Source organism: Dermacentor andersoni, chromosome 1 (assembly GCF_023375885.2).
Source record: "Dermacentor andersoni chromosome 1, qqDerAnde1_hic_scaffold, whole genome shotgun sequence".
Classification (NCBI taxonomy): Eukaryota; Metazoa; Arthropoda; class Arachnida; order Ixodida; family Ixodidae; genus Dermacentor; species Dermacentor andersoni.
This window is the reverse complement of record NC_092814.1, coordinates 313077537-313100916: the sequence shown is the minus strand read 5'-3', so window position 1 is coordinate 313100916 and position 23380 is coordinate 313077537. Positions and strand designations below refer to the sequence as shown.

Genomic DNA, 23380 nt, shown 5'->3' with positions numbered 1-23380 from the left:
TTTCTTTTGTTCTAGATTACGTGTGGTAGACCAGTGGAACTGATCTTTAATTGAGCCTTTAACTGGTATAAAATACGCACAATTATTTGACCTTAGAGTGTCCGATCATAGGTCCTCTACCAGCTGCAATTATTCTGGGCTAAATATCCGACTAAAGCGAGAAGATAATTTAAACAAGTTTTTACCTTTTGAATTCTGTGCCTGGCTTCACACGGGAAACCTTGTGGGGTCTTAGGGTCTCACAGGAGTACTGACCCCCCCGCGGGTTCGAGCTTAGCGAGCAACAGGGCCGCGTAAGTCGTCACCTCTAGCGCCGCTGCGCGCGAGCTCAGGCCGCAAGGGCTACCGGGCGACGCACGCAAGAACACAGTATTGACCTGAGTTAACTGATACAGTTTATTGTATCCGCCGGCACCCGACACTGCACAAACGCCCGGTCTCAAGGCGGCGGGGAACCAAAGGGGTCCCCCACCAAAGGCCGAAAATGCAGTCAGGGACGCCTATAGCACGTCGCTGCGAGAGCACAGGCTGAAGCTGGGACACGGCGCTAGGCAAAGTCCCGGCGGCTATGCTACTTGCTCTCGCGATAACCAATGGGCCAACTCGCGAGAACTCGGGCAATCTCCTTCGGCTTGGGCCTCCGATGAGTGCGGCTAGGCGTGGTACGACCTCGCGCGAGCACTAGGCACCCGTTCTTAGGCTTAGCGTCCGGACAGGATCAGCACGAGGTACGCGCTCCCCGCACGGGCAAAGGCACCGTGCGTGAGCTCAGTCCTAGTCACAAAGGTGTCGGCGGACGAGAGGAAGCATGTACGTACCCGGCGCAGTCCCGAGAGAGAACAGGCACGCTAACGCCACGAGAGTAGCCGCCAGGGGCCGTTTCGTGACGTCGAAGCTCCGCCCTGCTCCGCCCTCACCACGAACCATCGCTAGTGGAGCGCCACCGCTGACAACTGGTTGGGAGCGAGTGAAGAAGTGAGGCGTAGGGATTGCAGAACTAAACTTAATCTTTCTAGTGTCTACGAGAGCTGCAATGGCAGCGGTTGAGCCAGCACAGGAATTATGGGAAGTACATGGATTTGCCTAAACTTTTGGCTTCAAACGGCTTGGTGACTTTGTAAACTCGTAGTTTTCAACAAAACACTGCGTAATAAATAATTAAGTAAATATTATTAAAATTGTCCAGTGGCAGAATTCGAACACAGGACCTCTAGCACAGACTCCCGTTATTGAAAGCATTACGCCACGGACGCATGTATTGTCAAGCAACATATAAATACCTTATGAATTTATCGCGGGGCAGCCAGTGCCTTGGGACACTTGGTGCGTTTCGATTTGGCCACCTCGCCAAGCTTAACCGTTGCAATTAGCAGCGGTTTTGCTTGTTGGCGGCGACTCTTGCACTTAAAAAGTTTAGATTGCTGTGAAATTTACAATCAAGGCATGCAAAGCGCAAAAACGAATCAACAAGAACGTCTGAATCCACAAACACGAAGATCAGACAAATCCATGTACTTCCCGTCACTGCCATGGTGGCTCAACGATTGCAGTGGCAGAGTTCCCTCTAATATATTGTAGGAAACTCTATGCTCGAATAGCATCGGGCACGCGGGTCTGCTGCTACTCTCTTCTTCGGCGCTCTGTGCATGCGTCATTCCTCCTCCGCTGACGTTCCTTCCATCGTTGAGCCAGCAACGGGCGTGGATCAATTCTTATGACGATTGTTTGTTTCACCTGGTGTACCATCTTCCCCTTAAAAAATGACGAAACCTACTTTCGGAACGTCCCTAGAAACTGCAGAAAGTAACAGAATACTAACACTTCGGGTCCACATAACGCCGAATTCAGTCTGTACAATACATATAGTTGGTAAAGCTAACAAAAGACTAGGCCAGATTAGACGAATGCTTAAATACACAACGCCAGAAACAAAGCTATCATGTTACGAATTGCTAAGAGCGATAGCTCAAAGCCCCTGCGAGGCCTGGGACCTACACACACAGACGTTTATCGCACAACTGGAACAGGCTCAACGGCGCGCGTTTCATTTCCTCTTCTTACAGTAGAAAATACTCAGTATGTTCACTCTACCAGATATCAAACTTATCCTTTCCTGATTAGAGAATAAATAACAACATGGTTACTCTCTTTCACAGTATAGTGGGCGACCATGTGTTAATTGAGAAAAATAAGATACATGCGCGAGACAACGCTGTATGTTACACGAAACAACCATAATACACATGTAGAGCAAAAATGGTTCACAAACTGGTTTCAGTAATCGTTTTCCTTTAAAATAGCCCGAAGCTGTAACAACTAGGCTACCAGCAAACGTTGTGGATATAGAAAAACCATGAGGAGCTATCTTCCATCATACTCGATTGTTTTAGTACTGCATTCTATTATTTTCTAGCACTGCATTATGGCGTTGTACTGTACTGGTATTGCACCAAGTGTATTACTTGATATTGTTTGATTTGCGTATTACCGATCCTATTTTGTACCTAGCTACGTTTGACGACAGTATGTGTAAAGCAACGATAAAGTTTCATTTACGGCAACGGTTTAGCTGAACTTCCTTGGCTCTGAGTGATGGCTTATGCCTCCCTCGTTCGCCGCGTTCCGAAGCGGCAACTTTGATCTCAAGGTATTGTTCTTAGCATTGCCCAGTTGATTGGTCTGGAAGTTTCCAGAGTGGTAGACCATACTTACGGGGCCGGGTGATGGAACTTTTGAGGCATATAAGCGTAATGACTTATTGCGATGCCTCTCCTTATCAAAACACTGTGACGATAATGGCGGAATTTCTGCGAGCACCATAATCGTGGCTGTGAAATTCGCGAGAAGTGTCAAGAACAGCTCCCACTGAGTAAAAACCACTTGACTGCTACTCGTTCACTCCGTAATGGTAGGCTGACAGAAAACGGCGCCAGCGACCAGGAACACTACAGTGCATACCTGCACTCGATCTTTTTTGTTGAGATAACATTCAGGCCCTAATCGGTCAATATTCTAGGTTCCCGCCATAACGAGCAGACCACAGGTGCCTCTCATAACTATGGCAGAGGTGAACACACTTCTCTGCGTATACGAAGATGTGTCCGTGTCCTGCTGCACTTATTCCAAAGAATTTCCGAAACAAAGTTTGACAGGACTTCTTAGCGAGAAGTGCAATAGGTCTTAGTGCAATTCCAAGTGAACTTCATCCTAGTGTGAGCAAGATTTCATTTGAGTAGGCCAGAGCCGAGTGGTTTTACAATACTCTTCGTCTGGCCTGGCACGCATGTGATTACGTGGTGTTGTCCACATCACGTTGTAGCCTCTGAAATGATTGCGCTCTCGTTGCTGGTGTTCCCAGGGATAATATTGAAAATAAGAGGAACAGTAAGAAGGAAATGACATTTTCCCAACTTTTTTTCTTGCCCCTTATCGCCGCGCATTAAATGCGTGTTCACGGAATCTTTCTCAGAAACGCCACTTCAAGTACAATAAAGTTTATTTCAAGCACATAGAACAATAAAACATTCACACGAATAAATTGCGAAAATCCAAAAAAATTCAAACGATAAACACAGGCGCCGAAAGAGAGCGGGCCCCCCGTTTCGCTGCACGATCGTCCCGAGTTCAGCGTCGCCGAGACTAGCTCGCAGCGGTAGCCGCGAGCGTGCTCGACAAGCCTCGGCCGACGAGACCAGCAGCTCAGCGTGGCGGGCTGTACAACCCGCCTCCACGCGTCTAGTGAAGAGTCGGGTGTTGCCCGTCACGTTGACAGCAGCGAGCGCACCGTCTGCTCCTCAGCTACCGACAATACAGGATGGGAAGCAGCACGAGCGCCCGGAGGACCTGCTGCTGTTCCGCAGCGACAGCCAGGACGCGGTGCTGCCGAGATGACGGCCGGCACAAGCGCGATGCTGCACGAACTGACGGCCGCCTCCGGTCGACATCGGGCTGCGTCCCGCGCCTACACCACCGTACGGCCAGCAAGCCTGGACCGGGGCAACCTGCCGGAAGAAGAGGATATGTGCGATTGTGTGCGACTGAGCCACGAAGAGAATCAATACAGCTGAGTGCATCTTAATGAATCTCAATAAATATCATAATAAACTTAACACGTCTTAATAGATACGTACCTGCTCTGATATTTTTCTACTGTTTACCTTTATTTACTCAACGTATTGTCAATTGTATTTTTCACTTCCCTGACTGTATTTCTGGCGTATATTTTTGCATTTTTGTTCAAATCATTAAAGTTCACACGTCTTTATGCTCTTATGCCCCCCTTCTGTAATGCCTTCGGGCCTTTAAGGAGAAATAGATGAGATGAAATGAAATGTGTACCATGCGGCCCACGCAAGAAATAAAATATTTTGTATAGCAGACTGAACGCGCTATCGGGCAGTGTAGGGATATTTGAGGTTTCGGGCATGTCTGAAGCTCCTAATAATGGTGTTTCTGTACGGATAATTTAGTATGCTGCGGAGGAAACTATAGTAATTTCATATTCCTTATATTGAAGAATGAACGGAACATTTATCTGTCTCTTCTAGGCAAGAAGGCCTAACCGCAGTCACATGACGTTAGAACATTATCGAAGTTTTTCCCAAAGTGATGCGCTACGATGTCACGAGGACCAAGGTGATTTTAGATGTTTGTTCAAGGAATAAGAGCCAGGAGAAGTGTATGCAGAGAAATCTAATACGCATGTGTAGATACATCAAGGGCTTTCACACCTCTGTGTCAGAGTGGTACATACGCAGTGCCCCTACAACAGGGTAGGCCGAACGTGACAAATTCAAGAAATTCACAGAAGCCGCTAAACGTCCCGCGCTGTTACATTAAATGATATTTGTGATGCCTATGAACAGAATGATATGTGAAGGTAATATACATTACTTATTCCGTATTTACACGCAATAATAGTGCGTTGGTCGAATTTCCATGGTATAGATTGCGTTCCAGCTAACGTTATCCGAATTGGTAAAAAAGAAAAGCGGTTACAATATAGAATATCAGCTCCCACAGCGTTCGGTATTAAGTCCTCTTCAGCCACCGGGACAGCATTGTTAAGTAATTACTTAGTGGGCCAGAGAAGGTCAGATAAAAAAGATAATTTTTAAACTAAGAATATGTCTTTCGACGAGGAACCCTTTGTTAAGTCATTCACAGAGTTCATTGAATCTTTTTCAGCCCGATATGTCCTGCGTAATGATTTTTTCCAGCACTTTCCCTGTAACAAGAAAAATGCGAAAAAATGTCGTGGTTTTAGGCTCTCACGCTCCGCGACGCATGAGCTCCCAAAAACTAGTAGAATAAACCAACTCCCCTCATTCAATGATTCGGCAAGCACCAGGTCATGGAGAAGTGGAACACCGGAGTTGGAATGATTCTGGAACTATTCCACACATTTTCCAACAATCGGTATGGAATGTAAGCGGAATGACGGACCAGTCGGCATGGTGGAATGGCAGTGGAATGGGAGCCCGAGATTGCGCAATGTAGTTGGAGTGGAATGGGCACGTAGTCCTGGAACGGTCAGTGTCTATTTTAAAATGAGACTACAAGACCACAAAGCTTGCCAATTAGACTAAAGTAGACTTGGTAAATTCATTACACTCCTCAATTTTTACTCAATATCGGCTCTTTTAGTATCCACGTATAGGTGACTACCTCTGCCGCGGTAATTATAATGAACACAGTAGTCTACGCTTTCGAAAATCCGGAAGCATTTCTGCATTCCAATGTTATACTGCATTGAAAGAAGACAACAGCTTGGCCTGTACGACACAAGGATTGCGGCCACAAATATACGGTCATAGAGGTGTGGTGAAAAAAATGGAGTTCGTAAATGCTCAATGAAAGATATTCAAAAATCGTGAATTTTATTCAGAAAGCACATGAACATTGCTTGTATCGCAACGTAGAGCGCTGCGCGGGTCGTCTTTTACGCTCCCTACTGGGCCCAGACTGGGCCCAATAGATTCAGGCCCTGTCCGGCCTGGGCCAACACGGTTCGGTTCAACCAGTTAACCCTTGAGCCTATCCGAAGCATGGTTAAGTTCTCAGTTATTTTGAAGATACTAAACGCACACAGATTTGCAAGAGGTTGATTTCACTGGATCGCTGTACACTGTAGTTGCTGTTTTAATAAATAAATAATAGAGGTGGGAAAATATCAAAGGAGCACAACAGGAACATGACAAAGGTAGGACAAGGACAATTGGTGTTACACTGTCGTGATTGTCGGTGTGCTCCGTGTTTTGACAACACTGCAGTCTTGTTGAGAGACAAAGATCGTTGCACGCGTGAGAATGTTGAAGCTACAGTAATGAATAGCGATGATTAGTAGTGCGTCAGGTCATCGCCTCTTTTGTTATTTGCGAAATAAAAAACTTTTCTTGAAGGGAGCTGGTAACAAGCGCTCAGTAACGCACACGCCTTGGTACGATCAATTGATTCATTATGTTCTTTTTCTTTTTTGTCTATTTTGCAGTATATATTCAGAGCATCTGGCATTAAGCGTTAGTTGGAAGTTAGCGCATTGTCATGAACGCGCTGCGGCCCTCAGCCGCAAAGGCTTCCCCGGTGATGCTTCACCGCTAGACTCCAAGCACAGCTTCTTGAGAAGGTGCTTCGCCGCCGAGCTGCAGGCATGTCGGAATGCGCAGTGCTCTCTCCCTTGTTGGCACCCTTCTCGGACAGACTGCACGCGCCCGGTAGTGCAGAGCTGTAACCTCCTCCTCCGGTGGATATAAAAGGCCGGCGCCTCTGGCGTTCCGTGCCTTTTCGTCATCGTACTTCGTCATCGTTAAGAAGTAAACACATTATTCCTTGGCTACCTCTTGCCTCGTCACTGTCGGGATCTCCTTCAGCCCAAACCTTTGACCCTCGTGTCATGCTGCCCATGCGAGCCTGGCGCCTCTCATAACCGCCTGTTCCGTTCGTGCCTCTGTCTGCTGCTTTGGAAGTTCTGCGCTAGAACTTGTATGCTTGTATGCTAGAACTTTGTATGCTTGTATCTAACGGTTTTCTCGCATGCCTGGGTCACTGTGTAATCCATGGCTGAATGGTTATACCATCGGGCTGATATGCTTGGGGAACTGGTTTCGAAACGAACCGTCTGACAAACTTGACTCACTGAGCATGTGGGAATGTTGTACATATGTATGTGCCGCTCTTCAATGAAACTCTTTGGCGCCGACATGGAGCACTAGCTATGTGCCAGTAAGTGCGTGCCGCTAATCAATGAACAGTATTTGAAGCCAACTTGTGTAAGCTCGGTATGTGCCACTCGTTACGACGGTGGCAATACGTTGTTTTGCTGTATTGATTCAATGCTGAACCCATTACCGTCGATAGTCATCGCGAGGTGGGTTCTGCCGATTTTTTAGATGCAATTCGCATTATTAGGACATTTCACGCATTTTGCCGGGAATATCTGTCTATCTGGCTGCCTGTCTGCCTGCGTATCTAACCGTTTTCCCGCCAACTTGGGTCGCTGGGTAGTTCATGGTCTACTGGTTAGAGCATCGCACCGCTGTGGTGAGGGAACCGCGTTCGAAAGCAATAGTCATGGGTATATGATATTGTATATGTGCCACTCATCAGTTAGCCCGTTTCACGCCAATTTGTGTTATTGGGGATGTGCCATTAGTTATGTGCAGCTCTTCAATGAACCTTGTTCACCTCAACTTGGATTACTGGGGTCGTGAAACTAGCCATGTGCCACACATCAGTGAACATCATTGATGGCAATTTTGGTAATTGGGTGTGTGCAAGTGGGTACATACCGCTGTTCAATGAACCTCTTAACCACAAACTTGGTAATTTGGTGTATATCACTGAATGCGCCAGAAGGTATGTGTCGCTATTCAATAAACCTTTTTCACGGCGAACATGGGTTACCGAGTATGCTCCGCTTTTCAATGAACATATTTTATGCCGACTTGGGTCACTAGCTATCTGTAACTGGGTGTGTGCCGACCACCAATGAATCTCTGTGACGCCAACTTGGTTCACTGAGTATGTGCCATGTCGCTGCGTAGATACTCTGCCATTCAACGACAAAAGTCATAAATTTCTCCGATGGTGGGTGGAGTAAGTATTTAGAATATCTTGTCTGAATTTTAATACAAACGTGCGCCACACGAGAAATGCGTTGCGGTGGCGCTAGATGGCTTAGTGTGTCGAGAGCGAAGCGCGAGAGAGGAGCCCGGCTGCATACATGCTTCACACATGATGCATCTCTGCGGTGGCCGTACCGTGTATTGCTACATTGCTTCATTGCCAATCGCATTAACCTCGACATTAATCGTGACATGTGTTCTGCCACAATAACTCTAGCCTACACCGCCGGCGCGTCTCAAAAATGGGCAGCTGACCCACGCTATCAGGGCATATAGTTGGCGTGGTGACCAATGGTACCATTTTCCCAGTGATCGAAGAGTACCGTTAATGTACAATAATCGATGCAGTGCACCGCTGCCATGTCTTGGCCTGCCCCTTAAAAAAATGAGTTTAGACTGTCTATAGAAAGTCCATAGAATTTTTATAGACGACCTTCCCTTTCCATAGATTTGGTCTTTTGTTGATACAATGTCTATAGACTGTCTATAGACGAAAGTTCATAAGGTTTCTATTTCTTTTTTCTACTCACATTCTATCGACGGTCTATAGAAAAAAGCCGATAAGATGTTAGTTTCTTTTTGTCTTTGTCTCCTCTATAGACCGTCTATAGACGAAAATTAAGTCAATACAGTCTGTTTATTTTTCTAATATTTGTCTATAGACTGTCTATAGACGAAAGTCGATAAGATGTCTATTTATTTTTGTCTACTCACATTCTATAGACGGTCTATAGAAAAAAGTCGATAAGATGTTTGTTTCTTTTTGTCTGTGTCCCCTGTATAGACTGCTTATAGACGAAAGTCAATACAGTCACTATTTACTTTTGTCCATCATTTATCTATAGACTGCCTCTAGACGAAAGTCCAAATGCTTTCTATTTCTTATTGTCTGCTGGCATTCTACACACGGTCTATAGAAAAAAGTAGATAAGACGTTTCTTTTTGTCTATGTCCGCTCTTTAGACTGTCTATAGACGAAAGTCAATACAGCCTCTTTTTACTTTTGTCCATTGTTTGCCTATAGAATGTCTATCGACGAGAGCGATAAGGTTTCTATTTCTTTTTGTCTACTCGGAATTCTAAAGATGGTCTCTAAATAGAAGTCGATAAGATGTTTTTTTCGTTTTGTCTACTTTCGCCGAATAGATTACCTCTAGACAAAATTCGATACAGTCACCATTTATCGTTATTGGTTCCTTGTCTATAGACTGTCTATAGACGAGAGTGGATAAGGTGTTGATTACTTTTGTCTACTCCCGGTTTATAGATTGTCTATAGACAAAAGTTGATAAGGATGAGGTTTTTTTTCTACGATGGTGAGCTTGAAATTCACCTCCTCCAGTACGCAACATCTGCACGCTTGGGGTGACGCCAGTCATCGGCAAAAGGTGCCGAGAGCGAGTGGGGCTATACTAATCTAGGTACAACCAAATTAGGGAGGGCCACTAAGCTTCAACAAGACATTGCCTCACCAGAACAGGAATTGGCCGTCCTGGTGCAGTATTCGGCCACCCCCTCCCACATGGCTCACCCAATTACCCAATGGCCCTCAGTCCTCAGCATCTGCGGAGCATCTGACGAAGGCGGCGGTCAGACCTGTAACGTAGCAGAAGGTGCTAAGAATATCTGGGTCCGGCAGGCTGCCAATGGAAACTGACCCTTTCAAGGATTAACACCCGAACCCTCTCGAGTGAGGCTAGCTTAGCAGGACTCTTTGAGGAACTATCAGACATTCTTTGGGATATCATCGGCTTTAGTGAGATTCGGAGAAGTGGTGAGGCTTATACATTGGTGAATACCGCACATGTCCTCTGCTATAGAGATCTCCTAGATAAGAAGAACTACGGGGTAGGTTTCGTAATCCATAAGCACATAGCGGGCAACATTGACGAATTCTACAGCAATAATGAGAGGGTAGCTGTAGTCGTAATCAAACTTAATAAGAGGTATAGATTAAAGGTAGTACAAGCCTACGCTCCAACATCGAGTCACGATGATGAGGAAGTAGATCAGTTTTATGATGCTGTTGAATTAGCGATGAGAAAAGTGCAAACTCAGTATAGTGTAGCAATGGGCGACTTCAATGCGAAAGTGGGGAAAAAGCAGGCTGGTGAACAAGCAATTGGCAAGTACGTCGTCGATTCTAGGAACGCTAGAGGAGAGATGCTGGTAGAGTTCGCAGAAAGGTGTAAGCTGCGAATAATGAACACCTTTTTCAGGAAGCGTAACGACAGAAAGTGGACATGGAAGAGCCCTAATGGGGAAACAAGAAATGAAATTGACTTCATACTTTCTGCTGATCCCAGCATAGTTTAGGATGTAGAAGTTATAGGTAGGGTAAAGTGCAGTGATCATAGGTTAGTGAGGGCTAGGATTCACCTCAATTTGAAAACAGAGAGAGCAAAATTGGTCAAGAAGAAAAAGGTCAACGTAGAGACAGTAAGAGTAAAAGCAGACAAATTCAGGCTGGTACTTGCAAACAAATATGCAGCCTTAGAACAGAGAGATGATGATGACATTGAGCTAATGAATGAAACCGTAACTAGGTTGGCTTCAGAGGCAGCAATTGAACTGGGAGGCAAGGCACCATGGTAACTAGTAGGCAAACTCTCCCAAGTAATAAAGGACATAATAAAGAACCGACAAAAAATAAAAGTGTCCAACTCAAGAGATAAGATAAAATTCACGGAACTGTCAAAACTGATCAACAAGGCGAAAATAAGTGATATTCGAAACTATAACGTGAGAAAGACTGAAGAAGCCGTAAAAAATGAACGCAGCCTGAAATCAGTGAGAAAGAAACTTGGCATAGGACAAACCAAGATGTATGCACTGAAAGATAATCAGCGTAATATCATCAGCAGTCTCGAAGATATAGTAAAATAAGTGGAAGAATTCTATACAGACCTGTACAATACCCAGATGAGCCACGATAACTCCATTCGAAGCAGTAATGGACGGGTTGCAGAGACTCCTCCTGTAACTAGCGATGAGGTCACAAGGGCCTTGCAAGAGAGGAAATGGGGAAAAGCGGCAGGATAAGATGGAATAACAGTCAATTTAATCAAACATGAAGGAAACAATGTTTGAAAAACTGGCGGCTCTCTGGACGAAGTGTCTAACGAGTTCAAGGGTCCAAGAACACTGGAAGAATGCAAACATTATACTAATCAACAAAAAGGGAGACGTTAAAGAATTTAAAAATTGTGGGCCCATTAGCTTACTTGCACTATTATATGAAATATTCACCAAGACAATTTGCAATAGAATACGGGGAACATTGGACTTTAGCCAACCAATGTTACAGGCTGGCTTCAGGAAGGGAGACTACAATGGATCATATGGCTTTCATAGATTACTAAATGGCGTTTGATTCAGTAGAGGTGCCAGCAGTCAGAGACATGACGTAATCAATGAGTACATGCCGCTCACGTAAATTTCTTGGAAGATATCTAAAGAGATTCCACAGCTACCTTAATTCTACACTAGGAAAGCAGGAAGATACCTATAAAGAAAGGGGTCAGACAGGGAGACAAAATCTCTCCAATGCTATTCACTGCGTGCTTGGAAGAAGTATTCAAGCTATTAAATTGGGAAGGCTTAGGAGTAAAGATTGATAGCGAAAATCTCACCAACCTTCGGTTATCCGATGACATATTGTTCTATTCAGCAACAATGCAGGCGAGTTACAACAAATGATTGAGGACCTTTATAGAGAGAGTGTAAGAGTGGGATCGAAAATTAATATGCAGAAGACAAAGGTAACGATAAATACAGCAGACATGCATACGGAAGACATTGCGAGCTCCTGACTGCAAGCTTACCATTATCACTGAAAAGGAAGGTGTTCAATCAGTGCATTTTACAAGTGGGGCACATATATATTTACTAGTGGGGCAGACATATGGAGCAGAGACTTGGAGACAGAGAAAGAAGCTTGAGAAGAAGTTAAGGACCGCGCAAAGAGCGATGAGATGAAGATTGCTAGGCATATAACGTTAAGAGACAGAAAGAGAGCGGTTTGTATCAGACAGCAAACGGGTATAGACGATATTCTAATTGACATCAAGAGAAAAAAAATGAGCTGGGCAGGTCATGTAATGCGCAGGTTACATAACCGTTGGACCATCATAGTTACAGAATGGGTACCAAGGGAAGGGAAACGCAATCGAGGACGACAGAATACTAGATAGAGCGATGAAATGAGGAAATTCGCGGGCGCTAGTTGGAATCCGTTGGCGCATGACAGGGGTAATTGGAGATTGCACGGAGAGGCCTTCGTCCTGCAGTGGACATAAAACAGGCTGATCATGATGATGATGATAAGGTGTAATTTCTTTTGTCTATTCCCAGTCTACGTAGTTCTTCACACACACACGCGCGCCTAACTGCCCGCTCGAGGTACATTGCGCGAAATCGCGGGCTTCTTCACGCTCGGGAAAAACACTTCTATGGAGCACGTGTTGAGCAACAGAAAGCTGTATCGCGAGTTTGTCATATTGCTCTACAATTTTCCCATTGAGAATTTTCATCTAATTACAGCAATTGTGAAATTATGATAACACTAACCATCTAATCAGGGGGAATGCAAAAAATAATCTCAGTATCCCCAAGCGACGGCAAACAACATTACCTTGGTCCTCTCCAGCTACGTAGCATTTGCATATCATCAAGTCTGGCTAAACTTAAGTGAAAAACTCCGTATACTTTTTTGCAATTCGAATTATTCTTTACGGGTTTCTATATGCCGATGAAGGCTATAGGGTGGGACGTCACCAAAGGTCATCTTAACTTGAGCGAACAGCCGGTATACAGATTGTGGTAAGGTGTGAGATGAAATAGAAAACAGCATGAAACATGCGATAAGCTCAGTCACTGGCAGCTTCGTGACGTAGCCAAAAAAATTAGAGTACAATAAATTAGTTGCTCGGGAAGCACCTTTACACGTTTCAAACTGAAGGCATTGCGTTTGACGATAGTTGGAAGATTTCTTTTTTTTTCTCTCTCTTTTTTAAACAGTTTAGCAGGAGAAGTTATTTTTCCTGCTATTTGAAAATGATTACGCGCCTTTTCATGCTTAGGCGTTATGCAGTTTACGTGCTGTTAATCACCAGGCAGCTGCTGACACAGATTCACATTTTGCCAATCGTGCATGGTATGCAGCCTTTGTCGTGCGTAATAAGTGTCCCGGTTTTCATTACTGTTGCGTTCAGTACCGTCTTGGACAGAATGTATACTACATGCTCAGTACAAAGAAATAAAACAGCCAGATTATCCATTTGGTGGTCTTTTCTTAGTAGATAACGCACAAACTATTACAACCATTTAGTGGACATTGGACTTATTCTATCCTTATCAACACACCTAAGAGATCGTAATTGTTTTAGCTGCGCAGTAATATTATCAATACCCATCCCCCCCCCCCCCCCCCATTTATGTGCATTCTACTGAAAGTGTGGCAAGTGTATTCATTTCGAAGCATGAGAAAAGGCACATTGAAAACTGTTCTAAGCGGAAATAAATTGCAATTCTTAACGTGATTGTTCATAACTGCAGTCACTATGCTGAGCATGTTCGTTCGGCACGGGCATATTGCATTAACACCCGAAAAATGTGCACAGTCCAGCCGGGTATCTTTGTTTCAGCACTTATTATCATAGGAATCGTTTGGGATTATCGCACTTGCTTATTATTTTGATAAGTACAATATGCGTGACATGAACCTATCTTGAAACGAAACGTACCGTTCATGCTGCAACGAAATCAAACATCATAATGGTACTGATTCATATTGCGAAGTAGTATTTAGTCGAGTTAAACCAAGTTAACTAAATACATAAATGATGAGATAAAATTATATTAAAACTACAATTGAACCGTAAAAATAACTCCTTGAATAGTTTTCCCTCACATTGTTGCATTTCCTTTACGTGTGTGTCTCTGTGTCCTTGTCTTCCGTGCTCTACTCGTGTTACCATCAATTACGAACTTGCCCAAGCCCTTATCAGCTTTATTAAACAAAGGATTCAATTCAGTCGAATCTAATAATGCTTGTCAAGTGACCGACGTGTTATTCGTTTTATCTAAGTTTTATGGACTGGCAGTACTTGGCAAGCATTAATAAACCAGATCGTGATGCTTATAGTGCGTGAAAAGACAAGGACGAAAGGAAGACGTGACACACATAGGCGCTGTCACGTCTTCCTTTCCTCCTAGTCTTTTCACGCGCTATATGCCTCGCGATGTCATACGAACAAGCCCAAATCACTGCATTACAGCACTAAACCACAATATTTTTATTGCACTTAAGCTGCGGGTGTCATAGATTGCCAGGGAATTTTCGTAAACACAGCTAGGGAAGGATTGGAAGAAGATCGGGGAACTTGAAAATGTCAACATAGGTATGCTGTCTTGTTATATGTCATACAAGGTTTTCAGAGAATCTCTCTATTAAGCATATTTTCGAAACGTTTCACCTCATAAAAAATTTAGGCAAATTGGTCCCATTTCTTGAAAAAAAAAATGAAAGTCAAGCATACTGACATGGCATTTCTTACTCATTTTTTTTTTCGCTAACTAAAAGTCCTGAACCTCTAAACCATAGAAACATTACCCATGTTTGAGAGCACCTTAAATAATTTACTGTGATTGCATTCATTCGAACTATAATTTCAGTTTTGTTTCCTAGGAGGTGCATATCTGTCGTGCCTTGACACAAAGTGCTCGCTTGGTATTTCGGGTGCTCATGTAGTATACCTTACTGGCGACCATGTTAGCATGCCCAAGAGGCCTCATTATCTGTAAGAAACTAAGAGACCTTATCAATACAATCAATCCATCTGCCTTCTGTTGAAGTTATGGCCAATGACCCGTTCATTTAAGAGTATGAGAAATACATTTATATGTGTATTAAGGAAAGTAAATTACAATCTTTGGCATGATACTGTGAATACTCCAGTCACTCTTCTGAGCATATCCCTATGCGCGGGCACATTTAATTAGCAGCCAAAAAAATGCACAGACAGTCCAATAACTCTCTAATCTTGTTTCAGCAATTGATATAGAGATCATTTGGGATAATTACAATGACGTGTCATATATCAACTTGTTTTAAAAGAAACATACTGTTTCTGTAGCACCAGCAGCAGTTGGGACTGTTTAATTGTTCATCATGCCATAAAATGAAACATTGTATAATAGTACTGATTTGTATTCACAAGCAGCCATTACTCATACTTAAAACGCATTGAGTATTGATTTCAATGGTTTGAGTAAATATATGAAGCTGCTTAATGAACATACAAAGAATACACAATTGTTATTTTTGCCTCACATTGTTGCATCTACTTATTTGCAGCATACACTTGCAGTATCTTTGGAACATATGACACGAAGGTCAAGGCCGGCCTGGCCGCTTTGCTTGCCAAGGGGAAGTAATCTGTAAATCTGTAAAGAGTCTCTTGCGATCGTAGCGAAACACCTCCATTTTAGGAAAATTAATATACCCCGCAAAAAGAAGAGGTAATTCAATGCCGGTGCACTTGATTTCTTTTTTGCATTGCATGATTCAGCGCTAGTAGATTCGCTTAAATTTTTTTTTGTTTATGCAACATAAGAGAGTGCAGCTGGTTTAGGAGCACTATTAAGCCATCCACATCAATGGGTAAGTGCAGATGAGAAGCAACACGTGAACATACATAATATACATTCAAAAAGTTTTGTCGCCATATGTAAACAGAAATGTAAACTAACTTTTAGATAGCAGATAGCTGGCAGATTTCGTTCAACCGGATGCATTGCATGCAACTTTAATATTTGTTAAATGTGCTCGCGCACAAATACTCCTGCAGTCTTCCATAGAGATTCACGGCTACATGCATTTGAGATTTTTCGACTGCTTCCATCCGCATGCATGATTTTCTATGTACAGTTCCCTGGGTATGTTCCCATACGCATGCTGGATGCAGTACCTATTTCTAGGCATTTCCAATCGACTGCTCAATAACAACCCCCGCAGCGAGTGCTTATATATAATCAAAACGTATTTGGTAAAATGCATGGTTTATACAGCTAGTATATAGGGTGTCGATCCCAGCTATTTTAGCCAATCTGGGCAATGAAGATACAAGAATTTAAAAGAACACGGTGCAAGATAAACTATTATAACAAGATCTACAGGTCATTTCTCTGACGGCTGAACACCATAAGTCTTAAATTAGAATCTTACTTCACCGACCTTTTTTTACATTATTCTTCGTTGAACAACTTCACTGAATTTATGTTAGCTTGGACACCCGGTATTAACAATAATCGACAAATATTGTGAGGCTAAAGTCTATGGATTAGCTATAGACTGATCCGCAAGAATTGTCTACAGACAGTCTATGGAGTTATGGCCTTACGCTTTTTGTAGAATAATCTATAAAATGTGGGAGTCTATAGACACTCTATAAACTCTCTATAGAAAAATGAAAATTCATGTTTGCAGACAAATGTCTGCAGAATGTCTATAGAGAAAAGTATATAGGAATATACAGTTCTACTTTTGTAGGCTGAAATCTATAGAATGTCTATTGACATATGTCTATAGATAGCCTATAGTCATTTGCTTATAGACATTTTATAGACTTCGGTCTGTAAAAGTAAAACTGTATATAGCTCTATTTTTGTAGACAAGTCTGTGGAATGTCTATAGACAAATGTCTATAGATAGTCTACAGACATTTGCTTATAGACATTTTATTATTTTAGATTTCAGTCTACAAAAGTAGAACTGCTGTATGGAGTTCTATTTTTTCTCTACTTTCTATTCTATCATTTTCTTTAGCTCTTGTTTTTAAGAAACCTAGAGAGTGACTAAGCCTTTGCTCTGTCGGTTGGCTTCTTTTTTTTTAAGTGGGAGGTGTTTCAGAAGAGATGACCAAATAAATGACAGGCTTGGAGCCTGTCATACGGCCAACTATAACGAATTTGACATGTCTTGGAGACACTTGTACTAAAATCGCAACAAACCAACATATTTTTCGATCACGTCATTTATTTGCGACTTCAACCCGCGCGGATAAGATTACTGCTTTAACAGCCCTGGTTAATAACAGTGTACAGATATTAAAGAGATTACCGGCAAGAACACACTGCAAGGACAACAGGCCCCATAGCGTGTTTGTTCGCGTGGGAAAAACAGTGCATGACATTACTTGTAACGTCGTGAAGAGTTCAAAAATATGTTTTAATTAATAGGGCCCGCAAGAGGGACGGGGGAGGGGAGGGGGAAGGCGGCGGAAGTACTAAGGAATTGTACAGAAAGCGTCGTACTTACTGGAATTGGAGGATTGGAATAGATTAGTTCAACTACTCGAGGAGTGGGAATGGTCCAACTCTCAGAATTCCGACAATTCACATAAACCACAACTCTGCGGAATGGAGTGGGAATAGAATCGAGCGCCCCCACTCTCTGCACCATGCCGTTACATCCAGTCCTTGGACAATTTGAGTGCAGCTCTACAACTTCAAAGACGACCGCAGCACCTGGACGAAACGCATCGAAGGCCCGTCAGCTGCCGCACGATCACGCACCGCCAACGAGTATTCCTGCACGACCTAAATATGTACGCAGTGCGCCGACTGGTAGCCTAGGTAGGCTAGGACTCGCGAAAACTATAGTGCTTTCCCCGACTGGGCCGAGTACCAGGCCAACAAACTCCTTGCCCTGCGCACGTTGTCGTACGACGCCAGCTGGGGTCTACCTTCATGAGATCCCGATGCAACCACTGGTGCCACGCTGCTATTTTCAAACGCCACCACTTGGTGGAGCGGCAGGGCCCACTCAGGTCAAGACACATAGGCTTCGTTCGATACACAAATGACAGTAAACTGAGCGTGTCCAACCAGCAGCAACCAGGTTCCCCAGCTAGTATTAATGACTAAGCACTGTATGGGCACATCCCCAGGAAAGATGTCCGTCCGTCTGTCTGAACGCGTGACACGATGCCCTCCATAAGTATACATGGGACCCTAAGGGAGTATATATATATTTTTTTTATTTAAAGATACCTTACAGGCCTCAAAGTGAGGCATTCAAAAGGGGGGCAGTACATAGAAAATACATAGAATATATGACATGCATAGAACCGTAGCAGTTTACATACTAGAACCGTAAGTGCAACCGAGGGGAAAAAGAATTACTTAGTTCACGATTAACTAATAAAAAACGTAATATAATGATCAGTGCGCGCAGATGGTGAAGGCGTGGCCGAGCCGATAGTATCGCTGAAGTGGATCGTTTCAGGATGCGGCCCCAGTTAGCCTCACCTCGTGGGTAGCCTCCAAAGGCAGCTGCTGCTTGGCGTTGCCATCCCGTCCATGTCGCGGTTGCGCTCTGCCTTGCAGGAGTTCAGCGCCGCCAGCCGAAGCGGCAGCGTGTCGCGCAGGTTCATGTGTGGTCTGCAGCCCAAGACCTCGAACCTGTAATCGGGCCAAGCGACTGCGCTCCAATCCTTGTCCTGGTGATTCCCACTCACGGCAGCCTCCACTCCACGCGTAATAGGCTTCTCGGAACTGCGTTGACAACACAGGCCATAATTGAACACAGCGTTTGAAACGCACTTGCCAAAGACTGCAGCTGCTTCAATAAAACGTTTCCTTTTTTTTGTATAGTCTAGGCGTTTTCGGGTTAGCAATTAGTTGTGCTGCCAATCCTGCCAAGCCTACCAAAGCACTCAAAGACCAATAGTTACGGTTCGCCCTATTCTTGAATTACTTCTAGTCGACGTGAATGCCGCCAGTTTACTGAACAGTTTCTTCTTGAGGAATAGGACGCAGAATTTGCGTTTACGCAAGGAAAAAAGAAAGGAAATTGCTTCTGCTGTGGCCTTTCTTCCAAGATTCAGTGGAAGGGAGCTGAGCTGTCATTTTTGCCGAGCTGCGTTTAGAATTGATTAGGCGGCATCTGCAAGAATTCTCTCTTGCTTTGCAAAGTGTATACGAGCGGAGAAGTCAATATCGCATATGCTTTTTCCTTTCTTAAAATGGTAAGCACGCCTCGATTATTGAAGGAGCCTGAATGGAATCTCTTTCCACCACAGCAACATCCCGCATACTCTTTTAGGGCATTCTCTTGCGACAGCGCGCCGACTAAGTTGAAGGGTGCATTGATATTCGACTGCTAAGTAAATGCAAAGTAAAGAGTGAATGACGAAAGTACGCAATACTCGGCTGTGTTCGCTTAAACCGATCGACGACTTCTTTCTAGGTACCCAACCCGGGGACAGATAAATCGTGCTCGACAGGCACGTGGTAACACTGACCCGTGGTTCTTCTTTCTATGAAATTTCGCGTGTATGTATAGCGCAGGTCGCCGCGCTCTCCACGAGAAAGGAGCGTCGCATTACCACTGCTGTGGTAATGCGACGTGAGCTTCGTGGTGTCTCCGCGCAGAGCAGGTGGATCGCCAGACCAGAGTCGGTGATTAGCGGCGGGCACGTCGTCGCGGTACGCAAGTCGCGACATGTCATTTCACTAGTGCGTCCGATGAGCGCTCCTTGAATTGTAGACATCTAGCAGTGCCGCAATTATTTTAAATGTTAGTGGGCTAAACAGGTATTGGTGTGTGCGTGCGTGCGTGGGAGCGTGTGCGTGTGTATGTATGTGTTTTGAAATAGAAGTCGAAATAACTAAGTTACGTCCAAACATCCAGGAATGACAAAAGCAGTATAACCCCCCCCCCACACACACACACACAAACGCACGCACGCACGCACGCACACACAAGCACACTCACCTTGCATTTCTGCCACTCGATCGATTGTATTGACTTCAATGCTCCGTTTTTTTTATAGCTTCGGTAAAATGAAATTTCATTACACGATAGATTCTACTTTGGTAAGCGTCTATTTAGGGAAAATATTACAATCAGTTGTAAAGAAGTTATAATCCGATGAGGGTCTGACAGTATGCGTAAATAAATAAATAAAATAGAAGTGTACTCTGAACCCAGTTCTGGGGACGTATTCTCGGGCGATCACTTTCGGCGGCGGTATAGTGGGCACGCAGGCCAAACGCGAGAAACAATCCCTCCTTGGCGCTCGTGGAATGAGTCTCACGAAATCTCGCGAAAGTGACACTATCTCTGATAGTGGTCGCACGAGAATATCTCCTCTGATTATGACTACCGAAAGGTTTGTGCCTTCAGGTCATCGCCCATTTACGTCTCTTAAGTGCAAAGCCCGCAATATAGCGCCGACGTCCCGGGTGCATTCGGCGTATGAGACCGGTGCAGGAGATTGACCGCGAAGGTGAAAAACTAGCGAAGCAAGTGGCACTACTTGCAAGATGAAAGAAACAAAAGAAACAGGACTGGTTGTCCTTCGGCTTCACTGAAGAATGTATACATTTCTCGCGGACCGTATTTGCATCTGCAAAGAAAATCACGTCGTGCGCAAGGCTTAAGGAACGCCGTGAGGTATACCGCAATTTGAGCTCGGCGACTAAAGAGTAGGGTTTATCTCAGTGCCGACTCCTATTTCTGCAAACGCAGAAATGCTGTCATTAGACAACAGAGCTCAACCGATGTGAATGAAACTTGATTGTTTTATAGGTGCCTAAATTCCGGTCGGCGCAAGCAGAATTTCGGTTTAGGGCTTACGAGCTTTTACTAGCTTTACCGAAATTGGCACGTTAAAACATATATAAGCACAAAACATAAAGATTCGTAACTCTGCAGCAAAAAAAGAAAGTATCGTTGTTCTGTAAACCTGTTCTCTTACGGGCATATGTAACACGCGAGTTTACAGGTTACATGAAATTGTTACAATATTTGCAAGGGTTGTTTAAGCTTCTTACTCACACATTAGTGGTATATTTAGCGCAGTGTATAATTGGTCACTTTTATTCTTGTTAGATGTTTCGAAAGGTGCAGTTTACACCATTGCGATGTTACGCCATTGTCAGGCAGCGTGAGGCAGCTGTACATCGTCCTGAAGGTGGTTGAGGACTTCATCTGCCTCCGTCGCCTGGGGGTGAAGCGACCAGAAAAGCGTCGACACCCAAGCGCACATCAAAGTCAGAGCGCGGTAAAAGTGGTGGCATGGATGCGCCAGCTAATCATACATGCGACTCTTTAAAGGGGCATATCAAGAAGGAACCTAACAACCCTGCAGGTGCCTCAATATCACGCTGTGCTAAAATATGAACGAAACTGTGCATTGTGTACAGTCGGCGAGGCACTTAGAATTTTCTTTTATGTTGTTTTTGCACTTCTGTGACTAAATTATCATCGCTCTGCGACGATAGCGTATTTAATGCAACAACACGAAATACTGCTGCTGGCGTAGCGCATTGTGAGGTGTATAAGCACGACAATAAATTGCGTTACTAAACGCAAATCAATGTTTCATGCACCCTAGCTGATACATTCTACTACAGCTATACTTACTTTATAGGGCACAGTAAGAAATAACCTCAATTACGTTTTCTTAGCAGCACATAGGAAACCGTAACTGTCATTTCACAAACTGAGGATATTCGCAACGGCCCTTAGATATGGCGCACAAAAGACCGAATTATCTTTACCTGTATATCCCCCGGTGCCCGGTGCCCTTCGATACGTCCTCGACCTCGTGCCCAGCTCCTTGCACGGTGCAGGGTGCTTGCATGGAGTTGTACTCAGACAGGTTGTCCTTGACGTCCATCTCAACGAACCGGTTGCGCCCGGCCCTCGCAACCAGCCTCCTCCGATGAGCGGCGCTGCTGCTGCAAGCCTCTTCCTCAGCCGTGTTCACCGTCTTGACCACAAGGTCGCAGTTCCACGGGAGGACGTCCTCCATGACCAAGTAGCTGGACATGTAGGACACGTCGGCCTTGGCTTTCTCCGGAAGTAGGACGTGCAATATGGAGGAAGGCTTCTTCTGGGGTGACGACACTTCCGAGATGGCGGATGCGCCTCCGTGGAGGAGACGATAAGTTCGGATGCCGTCGGGTACATCGATTCCCATGGGTGACACTAAGCCAGGTCCGTTCTTCGGAGAGATGCTCGGATATGCGCGCGCCACGGCCACCGGCGTGTTCGAAGGTGCGAGCGAGCTTTTCCTGTGCCACATGAGCCCCTCGCGCCAGCGCACGAGGGCACGACCTCGGAGCCCTTCTTCTTTGTCCTTTACTCCATCTTGAGGTTTGTGTTTCGACTGGTCTCCAATATCTCATCGGTCCTTACTTTAAAACACTTTGACGATAGCAATGACTCTGGAAAATAAAATATCCCAGGGAGAGAGAGATAGAGACAATAAACACTTTTATTTACCGTGTAGTCCGTTGTATTACGGCTCCGATTCGGACCAAATGTGGGATAATAGGATTTCCAGGCAGGTCAAACAGTTAGCAGGAATTGAGGATAATCTTACCTTGGTAAATTTTGTTTTCTTAATTACCTCTCTATAAATTTTTGTACTGATTTTTTTTAATTCCATTTTTCACAGCATGACATTTTTTGCCGTAAGTGTCAACTTCCAAATTGCCGTTACCCTTCTTTTTCTTTACCCTTAACTTTTCTTTATTCCTTTCACATAAGCTCTCAATTAGTGAACAATCGCCCACTGCACGAATGCGTGACGTACCTACGTAAAAAAAGAAGAAAAAAAAGAAAACAAGAACCAGGCGTGAATTGCCAACAAACTGCTAACAGCAATGTGATTACGGTAATTGTGACATCAGAAATATTATTTCCTTTGGGCTTGCTGTAGAAAATTAAGGACTATCGCCCTCTATTCGCTGTTGTTGCATTGGTATACGGGGTGTCCTGGGTTACGTTAGCCAAGTTTTAAGAAAAATCAATCAATCAATCAATTTATGTAACTATAAAATCTTACCAAGGTATTCAGGCACGGAGAAAGCTGGCATACAGTGACAGCAAGTTGATAAGCGTACAGAGAGCACTTTGGCTAACAAATAACCTCCCGCATTAGAGTAAATTTACATGTAACATATACACAACTAGGCACATATTATAAACACTATTAATTATAGAAGTATGAAATTCACTCTTCGCAACATATCAATACGGAAAAAAAATGGTCAATGTGCTGCAGAAGTACTGCGAGGTCGGGATATATGAGGAATACAAACTACAAGGAACAGAACTGTTGATAAAGCTTATACTCAGTTACTGGGAATATTTATTTAATACCGCGGCTGCAGGGAGGTACATTCTAAATTTGTCACTCACATAACAAGACTGGAATTCTAAACGTATCATTCGTTTTAAC

General features: G+C 44.1%; 1 protein-coding gene across 1 annotated transcript; it reads right to left on the bottom strand.

Annotated features, from left to right (window-relative positions):
- Positions 1–3478: 3478 nt before the first annotated feature.
- On the bottom strand, positions 3479–22356 carry LOC129380884 (uncharacterized). Its single transcript, XM_055063058.1, has 3 exons — positions 21693–22356; positions 18435–18680; positions 3479–4001 (listed from the first exon to the last, which is right to left on the bottom strand). The coding sequence occupies exons 1-3, from the start codon at positions 22217–22219 to the stop codon at positions 3962–3964; spliced, it is 813 nt and encodes a 270-aa protein (XP_054919033.1). The 5' UTR covers positions 22220–22356; the 3' UTR covers positions 3479–3961.
- Between the last annotated feature and the right edge of the window lie 1024 nt (positions 22357–23380).